At 37.5% G+C, this 9,576-nt stretch overlaps 1 protein-coding gene across 1 annotated transcript; it reads left to right on the forward strand.

Annotated features, from left to right (window-relative positions):
* The first annotated feature begins 749 nt into the window (after positions 1 to 749).
* ncbp2 (nuclear cap binding protein subunit 2) lies at positions 750 to 4,216 on the forward strand. Its single transcript, XM_074668365.1, has 5 exons — positions 750 to 907; positions 1,357 to 1,443; positions 1,621 to 1,715; positions 1,846 to 1,984; positions 3,618 to 4,216. Exons 1-5 carry the CDS (start codon positions 833 to 835, stop codon positions 3,714 to 3,716), a joined length of 495 nt encoding a protein of 164 aa, XP_074524466.1. The 5' UTR covers positions 750 to 832; the 3' UTR covers positions 3,717 to 4,216.
* Positions 4,217 to 9,576: the final 5,360 nt, after the last annotated feature.

The following is a 9,576-nucleotide window of genomic DNA, read 5'->3' on the forward strand; positions in this document are numbered from 1 at the left end:
ACATCATTATATTGTTGTATTTCTTACAGTCATCACATACATTATTTGAGCAATTCAAAAATATCTGCAAAAAATTTATGATCAAAAAATGTTTAATTTCAAGGGAAAAAGTTACTCTTAAAAATTTGAAACAATAAAAACAAAATAAGTAAAAAGTACTCAATGGATTAAGAATAAAGGAAGATTTAGATATAATCTGAAAGAATGGCTGTAAAGTTTAGGTAAATTATTTAAATATATGTTAAATGCTTGCAATATATCTTGAATTTCCCTCCGGGGATTAATAAAGTATGTCTTATCTTATCTTATATATCTAGACATTCTTTTTACATAAGAAATAAAATAGACAAAATACATGAAATGTATTATGTTATTTTACTGATAAATTTAAATATCTGAAAAATAAATGATAAAATGCTCCTCAAAATAACAAACGTGAAAATAAAGCAGGTCAAATGATTAAACTGCAAGTCTATAGGGAGGATCAGTAATTACAACTCACAGTTTTACCATTCAATCTATCAGATGGTGTTATCCAAAGACACACTAAGAGCTGAGGCAAAGCGGGCAAACAAACGGATACTATCATGGACTTAGTACAAATGCAAATAACCAACGCCAAACCTCAGGACCCAATCATTTGGCACCACATCTTTAAATGCAAACCACCTCAGTATATCTTGATTTGCCAACAGGGGGCGCCGCTTAATTGTATCTTCGAAGAAAACAACAACAACCCGGAGTTCTTTAGATGACGGACACGTGAACCGGACGTTTAGGCTGTGGTTTCCGTTGAGCTAACGCTTGAATAGCTGTAGGCAGACAACTCAACATGGCTGTTAAATTAAACGCTTTGACCAGTGATTCTTACATTGATGTTAGTCAATACAGAGACCAACATTTCAAGGTAAGAAGATAATTGTTTGAGGTGCTTTTGATAAATAACTTAGTGTTGAAATCTGATTCTTTAAACGTTAACGCGGTGGTTGTTGTTCGATAGCAGTTAGCAGCAGCTAACAATAACAAAGTGAGCAGTCCGTTTCCATTCTGATTCTGAGTGATATTTTATACAAATCTCTGAAGTTTAAACTTAGTCTCCAGGCGGTGGATCTTTAAAAAATATGATAATAAACTTATTACTATTTTCTGATTCGACAACAATGAAGAATCTTATGATGCTGCGCCAATTGTCTGGGTCGGGTCAGAGCACATCTAACTGATATTGTTTCTCTTGCATTTTCGTTTGCATCACAGATGAACTTCTTACTTCACTAATTGATAAATCACATCATTGTTTGTAATTATAATATATATTTAAAAAGTCTGTCTCGTTTATTTTTAACTGTGTGATTTCAGGGTAACCGTTATGACCAGGAGAAGCTGCTGAAACAGAGTCACACTCTGTATGTTGGAAATCTTTCTTTCTATACAACTGAGGAGCAGGTAATGATTTTAGTAGTTAACAATGACCCCCTTTGTGAAATGCATTGAAATTTTTACATCTCCTATCTGATTTGTGTCTCATGAAAATTAAAACGGCATCTCTGAGAAGTCGTCTGTACTTAACAGATGTTCCTTCGGTCATAATTTTTGACTTCTTTGTACTTTTCCAATAAACAGGTACACGAACTATTTTCTAAAAGTGGGGATGTCAAACGCATCATCATAGGTCTGGATAAAGTGAAGAAGACGGCTTGTGGATTCTGCTTTGTCGAGTATCCTTTACAAAATTAAAACTCAAATTGATTTAATTTCTCTCTTTTAAATCTTTTAAATCGGATAATGAATTGTAAATTTTGTGCAAACTAAGAAGGCTTCTATAGACCTTAATTTTTGATCTGCCAGATATTACACACGTGCAGGTGCAGAAAATGCCATGCGCTTTATTAACGGCACACGGCTAGATGACCGTATTATCAGGACAGACTGGGACGCCGGTTTCAAGGAGGGGCGACAGTACGGCCGTGGCAAGTCTGGAGGACAGGTAAAAAAAAAGTCACATACCTTATCCATCATGGTTCAGTTTAAAGTTTATGTGCAGATGCAAACAAGACTGTGTTGTCAGCTGGTAATGCTCTTCTCCTACCCTGCCTTGCTCACACCCACACATTTTTTAGACTAAAACCACTGCTTGCGTATTTTCTTATAAGTAACTTTTTCAAGCAACAAATGTACAACTAACTGTGTTCGATACAGCCAGAAGTTTTCCTTAGATGAGCATCCCTAAATGTATTTAAGTAACTACTTTCCAGTTTTTGTGCTTTTAGTAACAAAATGTCACTGAACAGCAATGTGAGAGCCACTTTCCTGCTACTAAAAAATATGAATGAAAATATCTATTTGAAAATGGAGAAGTTATGGGTGGTCTGAGCAGTCACTGAAGTTTTTCTCGAGTTATGAGCCTTAAAATCTGTAACATGGCTTCATATAAACTTTTATTGCTAATCCCTGCATACTTAACTTGGGGTTGCATAGAAAATATTTGTGGCTGCTGCTGTTTGCACTAGCATAGACAGCAACTTTCTAATCCTAAAAGGTCAGCAGTTTGCCAGCTTTTCTGAAGGTGTTTATTTACTGAGATGAGCTTTTACCTTTTACCTGGAGGTGAGGGTGAGAATGAGGCTCCAAACCCTTTTCATGTTGCCAAATTAGGGCCCAATATGTACACCCTGCAACATCTGGCTTTCAATGTTAATGTTATTGAGACTCCATCGAACAATTTGTACCACTGCTGCTCTGGCATCAGAGGCAAGGCACAATCACTGTAAGAGATTAGTGATTCTGTTATGGGGATCAGATCCTGGTTCTGGGCACCTGGCCGATACAGACTCAAAAGCTAGGTTGAATAATGTTAACGATGACTGTGCAAAAAAAATGAGTAAAACATGTGGTTTGGTCATGTTTCTGCAGGATTTCCTAAGGAAACCTGCAGAAACTACCTATTGTAGTGCTCAGATATGACTCAAATGTCCTCTGGCAGCTGTTGCTTGACTCTGAGGTTAAGGTCAAACATATCATGATTTAGTTGCTGAACATCTGTCTACACTGAGCTAGAATTTTGATGCTCAGAGTCCTCTTCTTCACCAGTACATCTGTTCTTAACACTTAATACTTCTGGGTTTTCTGCAACAGCATTTTAGAAAACAATATAAAACAAAGCGCACTATGGCATTTGAAAAATTACATATTCTGAAATGGCTGTGAAAAAGATCAATACTTTATATCATGACATTTTAATACACCAGAATGATATTTAAAAAGTGTTATAACTTCAAAAATAAATTATGCATGATTAACCATGACCTTTGAAGAGACAGCATTACTACAGCATGGCATTTTGAAAAATGGAAGCGTATATTATGCTGTTAGCAAACACAATATGCATAATAATGTCCAGTTTTGTTGTAGCGATACACAAAAAGCCTTCTGGGAGAATGTAAATAGGGAAATATAAATATTTGAACAAGAATGGTATTTTTGTGGAGGATAATACTGTCAAACTGTGTTTCTCTAAAATGCCCTGCAGTGTATAACTTCAGGATAAGAATCCTCCTCCAACATAATGAAAGATGTGGATTTACCTGTGCCCTGTGGCTGTGTTCTTCTTTCCTGTGTAGGTGAGAGATGAATACAGGCAGGACTATGACCCAGCCAGAGGCGGCTACGGGAAGCTGGCTCAGCAGCATCGACCCTCAGAGGCACGGAACAGTTTTTAGAGCGACCCCAATCAGATCCTGGACTCCACAGAGCCTCACCATCACCCCCGGATAAGATGTGCTCCCCAGCAATGCCACAGCATCCTTTAACAGATTGCTTCCACATTAGAACCATCAAACACTTTGCAACAGCATGAAATAAAAGCTGTACATCATGTAATGTTCTTTGAATGTCAAATCTCCAGTCAGTCTGCATCATAGCCAAACCTCAAAGGAACTGTGAGATATGAAGGGATGACTTTATTACCCTTTATGTAGACCTGGTGTAAACTCTCCACAGACTGGAAACGCTTTGAGGGCTTGTAGTGACTAGGATGATTCTGCGTCAGCTGTCTTCATGAAATTAATCTGTGGAGTCTCCAGGTTAGGTAAAAACTCAAGTCTTCTTGGGTCAAGTACAGGAAGGAAGGTGGTGATGCCACCTACTTTCTCTGAGTGAAACAGTGTCCTGAATTGTGTATACTTTTTTTTTAATAAAGTTTTTTCAATCTTTAAGAAACCACTTCATAAAGGGTGTGCTTGTTTTTGGAAGTGTTGTTTAGATTGAGCTTCTTCCATTGTATTGACTGTTGCGAAAGTGGGAAAATACTGATAAGTTGGTTTATATTGGGGCTGGTAAAAACCACAGCACTCACAGCCCATCATCTTCAGTTTTCAGTTTCTTTTGAACCGCCCAGGCCAGAACACATAGCATTTTAAAGTTTTGTCACACAACCTGCTGGTTTTGCTTTAGTTAAAGTTGGCTGTTTAAAAAAAATCAGCTTGAGGATGAAATGTTTCATAGTTTAACAATTTTCAAATACAAGCAGGTTTTCTTTCACACAGCACAGAATCAGGAAGTCCAACTGGTTAAGGTTAAAACCAGTGCTGCCTTCTCAAATTGAACTTTGCAAGTATGAAACCCTGCTAGCTTTAAAAGGAACAGCCACAGTGCTGCCGGTGGGTTCTTTCTCCTTTCCTACTGGGTGTAAAATGAGAAGTTACAGCCAAATGTCTTGCCTCCACAGTTGGCAGTAAAAGCATTAAAAAACTGCAAAACTTAGATTAAGAGGCAATTCTTCAATTTTTAAATTGTAGATCAAAGTAGTGTTTTGTCTGTATCCCTTGTATTGTGTTTGAAAGCTGTCAACGTCTTAAGTGTTGGTGGCTAAAATTTGACCCGTGGTTAAATTCAGCTTGTTTATACTTAAAAAACAACAGCTATCACCCAATATTGTTTTTCACCTCATAGCCAAGTTATAATGTATTCATATTCATGTGAAAACTGTTTTAAATGTTATATCTTTTGGCTCTGTACTCCTTTTATCTTACAATATACCACTCGTTTTGGATTTTAAAAAAATGTTTTATATCACTTTTTTTATTTCCTATAGTGAAGATCATAGGTAAGCAGATTATCCAGGTCTTAAAGACTAATATTAGAGCACACCTACCAAAAAGTTAGTTGTGTTTTTTGTTTTTAACTAAATATTATTAACAATAGTCACATCTGTGGTGTTGCGGGTCAAAACTGACACGTATGGATTCATGTTGGGGGAAGGCAAAATGAATCTTTCTTTTTCATTTCTTTTTCTGTGTCACTCTCATGATCGAACATTGAATCATCAGCTTCACAAATGGTGAATCTCATGGTCATGTTGACTGATTCCCCTACTGAGTGAAAATGATAACATGTCACCCAAACCCTGTTTATAGATGCTGATTTCTATTAAAAATGTTTCAATATCTGCAAGAATGGTTGAGTTCACATGGAGAACGGGTGGTGTACCGTGCCCATGTGTTTCAGTATTCTACAAGACAGGTTGTACTCCTGTGGGAGAGGATGCACACAGAGGGACTTTACACTAGTGTTTGTGTGTTTCTGCATGTGTGAGTGTGTGTGGTGTGGTGGAGGAACCCTCAGGTTTTAAGTAATGCATGCAACTAACAACCAGTATTCTCTGCCAGGTTGTTTTTGACCCGTAACACCACCACATGTCACTTTAAAAAAAATTTTTTTTTTGAGGCCTTCGGAATTTACTAAAACATTGGATTTTTATTCTGTTATTTTAAAATAGTTGTGTCTGAGGATTAGATGAAGCCTTGTTTCGATGCAAAAAAAAGTAAATGGTACCTTTTTCAAACCCAAACTTGGAAAACGGGTCAAATTTGACCTGCACACAATAAAAGGGGTATCTAGACTTTGCCAAAGCCAAAGGGCTCCTATAGCACCCCACATGCAAGGATTGTTACCACTCATTTATCCATTTATTTTGATTTATTTATTTAACCAGATAAAAGACCCATTGAGATCGAGACATCTTTCAAAAGGGTGACCTGGCCAAGAGAGGCAGCAACATAAGCAGCATGACTCATGAGTCTTTATGCTGAAAAGATGTAAACAGGTCAAGTTATCAGGTATATTAACGTTTTAGAAATACAAAACAGTCTGTAATCTGTAGATAAATGTGAAATATTTTGAATGTATGAGCATATTTAAACAAAACTTGACCATGTGGTTTAAGTTAAGAATATGACAGGGCATCCTGTTGTAACACAAACCTCCATAACAGACGTGCTCTGATAAATCATTACAGACAGCTTCCTCTTTATACCAAGAAACAGCTCTGTAAATTTGTAGGTCAAACATTGCATCAATAAAAACCCTCTGGGAGTCTGTAAAGTTCAGAGTGTGAACAACCTCTTCTTTCCCTGCAGCCAAGAAACTACCCTGCTCCTCATAAGGAAGTATGATTACACTGGTGATGATTTTGCTGAGCAGTTGGTCGAGGCTCCGTTCCAGACACTCCTCATTCCCCTTGTAATAAAGAACATGGTATCTTGGCAGTTTCTGAGCAGTCAGCTGCTCTCTTATCTCAAAGTGAGCTGTAGAACTGAAGTGAGGAGCTGAGCAGAATACTAAGCAGCTGAATTGGCTCAGCCTCAGACATATTTTTGCATTATAACCCCTCCACTAATTCCTGCCATCAGCTACTACTCTTTATTCTTAATCACATCCTCTCAAGAAGATTATGAAAATGAACACAAGATGGCAGGAGAGGAGGGGGAGAATCTTGGAATAATTAGGGGTGGAGGGATGTGACAGCGAGCCAGCAGTCGAGCGCTCTCAAAGTGGGCTCAAACCTCTCGCTATGATCTGAGAGAAAAAAAAAAGTCTCTGCTTCCACGTTGAGCCTGCTCCCAGCATCAGAGGCATTAAAACAAAAAGTGTGAGAGAGTGAGGTAACTCAGGATTTTAACCCCCTGCCACTTTCACTCAAAGAATGAATCATCCCATTTCTATCTGGCCTTAAAGCTGGGTTTGCTGAGAACCATGAATGCACTCAGTGGGAAACTGTCACAATTGTCACAGCATGTGGAGAACAATCACTCTCAGTCACATCGGTGTAACGTGCTAATACAAAATTTTTGTGACCAATGACCAATAATGTGATATTTTTTTTCTGAATTGTAAACTTACAGTTGCTGTGGTCAGATAAGATCACCAGACAAAAAATTCTACTCATGACAGTCTGAGTTACTTACATCAGCATCAACCTTGTTTGGAGCCCTGTTTGTGAGAAGACCAAAACCAGTGCAAACTCTTTATCACCCCGGGGGGTTGAGAGAAAGAACAACTTCAAGACTGAAAGTGCAACATTAAAGCGCCTGTAAGAGATTTTACATGGTTATGAAAATGATTGAAACTGATACCAGTGTAACGTTATGACCATCAGTAACAAGACTGACGAGTTCTCTATTGTAGTTTAGGGCATAAAGTTGTTGAGAGAGGACCAGAGGCCTGAAAAAAAAACGCTGAAGAATCAGACTTTCAAAAATTCACATGAGAGACAACTGTGAAAGAAAACGCGATGAATGAATGGATGGATGAGATCAGTAAAGCATCAAGATTTACAGTTCCTCATAGACACTTTGAGCAAAGTGCTGTTTTGTTAAATGGATGAGGAATATCTGGCAGTCAAAACAGTAAACCATTGTCTGACTAACTAATAATAAAAGTAGGGTATTGAAAGTTACTGACGGATAAAAAAAAATCAGCCAACCACACTCAGAGACAGCTAAAACAACCATCTAACAGTAGGTGATTGACAATTCAAATAAACGTATTAAGCCGATGAGTTTTTCCTGAAAAAAGGGGACAACATAAGACTTTATAAGTGACATTACTCAAAAGTCTTACATATATTTATGGGATATAAAGCTAAAAATACTTAGCACAAAGGGTAAGGCAATTTTTCTTTAGGAAGATTATTTCTTTGTTGTAAAAATCTCTCTAGGTAATACAACTTACACCAGGGATTCCCAAAGTGTGATGCGCAAGCTGCCACTAGGGGGTGCATTACATAAGTGTAATGGCAGCTGAGCACCATTATTTATTGATATCGTACCAATATATAAAAACATGAATAATTGAATAAATAATTTAAACACATTTAGTGGGGGTTAACAGTTTAAATATTTAACGGTTTATTTTTTTTTCATAGCAATGACTGCTATTCATTGCTTGGCAACCAGACTTGACTTTCAAATATTATTGTCATTATTAAATTGTTAATTACTGTTATTCTTCCCACCGTTTCTAATGTGAGAGATCATTACACCCACTATTGTACATTCTGTTCTGTGTTAACAGCAGCCTATTTTATCAAACTTGATTTTGTATATGTGGTTATAAAGACTATGCCTTTTTTTTTTATGTTTAAGGCATTGGGGGTGCATCAGCTAAGTTGGGAGGGGTGTGTGGCCTGAAAGGTTTGGGAACTGCTGTCTTATACCATCAGAAAGCCTGTTTATTTCTCTTTTACATTATGCCTCATTTATGAGTAACATGTATTTATCATGAATTATGCCCAAGAAAAAAAAATCACCATATCTTAGCAAGCAATACCAAAGAGCTTATTCTGCCACTGACAAAGAAATAATTGTCCAAACACAAATGGTCTAACTTTCTGTGCTAAGATAGATATGATGATCTTTTGAAGTAATAGCTGTGAAGTCATGGCTCAAACTCTCAAAAAAGTTTTTGAAAACATGCGCTTGATTTACATGAAGAATACCGTTACAACCACTTTCATGTTGTACCCAATCTTAAAGAATGAATCTGTACTTCAACACGCCTAATAGGACAGAGCAGTGGAGGTACTTCAGACAGAAAAGTGTGGGAACATGTACCCTAAAGGACATAAAGGCTGCAAAGATTCAAAGGTGAAAGCAGACAGAAAGATCCTTTCAAGAGGAACTGAACAAAGTGAACTCCAGCCGCCCGTCTCAAGCAACTCTTTAACAACTCTGAAGGTAAGTCCTCAAGCTGCAGGAGCAGTGGCCTGAACTTCAGAAAGGATTGTAAAAGGATTTCATTCTGTCCTCAATACCATAAAAAACCTGTTCATCCATTAAAGCTTTATAAGTTCAAATGATTTGTATTCGCCATTTTGCGTAAGCCTGGTGATTTATCCTTTTCCATGCTCCCGCAGCTAAAGAGGTGAAGCTCATCAAAGCCCCAATTGTGTCCCGAATTAAACGGTACTTTCAGATTTACAACATTAGCTGTTATCATAGTCTGGTTCAAAAAGTCAAGTTCAAATGAGGTCAAGTGAGAATAAAAAAAACAGAGCCAAGGCTGGACCCAGAATTAATGAGACATTATGCTAACGGAGCACTGTTTGGAAATATGGAAAGAAAAACCTTGAAATTTCTCTCCTCCGACTCGATGAGAAACTCATAACTGAGACAGCCTGTCATTGACCGGCTGGAGATGATGCTTTTAGAAAATGATCCATCATTAGCTTACACTGACAAACAGCTCTCAATAGCAGCCTTTTCAGGGGGAAATACTCCCAAACTTCTCCATCAATTCATG

This window comes from Halichoeres trimaculatus, unplaced genomic scaffold (genome assembly GCF_033239565.1).
Source record: "Halichoeres trimaculatus isolate MK-OKI-2021-1 unplaced genomic scaffold, fHalTri1.1 fHalTri1_scaffold_4, whole genome shotgun sequence".
NCBI classification, from domain to species: Eukaryota; Metazoa; Chordata; class Actinopteri; order Labriformes; family Labridae; genus Halichoeres; species Halichoeres trimaculatus.

What these genes read in the sequence shown, in the direction of transcription:
- ncbp2 (XM_074668365.1), top strand. Translation starts at nt 833, where the DNA reads ATGGCTGTTAAATTAAACGCTTTGACCAGTGATTCTTACATTGATGTT. An exon ending in ACAGAGACCAACATTTCAAG is followed by an intron (nt 908 to 1,356) that starts GTAAGAAGATAA and finishes GTGTGATTTCAG; the next exon opens with GGTAACCGTTATGACCAGGA. An exon ending in TCTATACAACTGAGGAGCAG is followed by an intron (nt 1,444 to 1,620) that starts GTAATGATTTTA and finishes TCCAATAAACAG; the next exon opens with GTACACGAACTATTTTCTAA.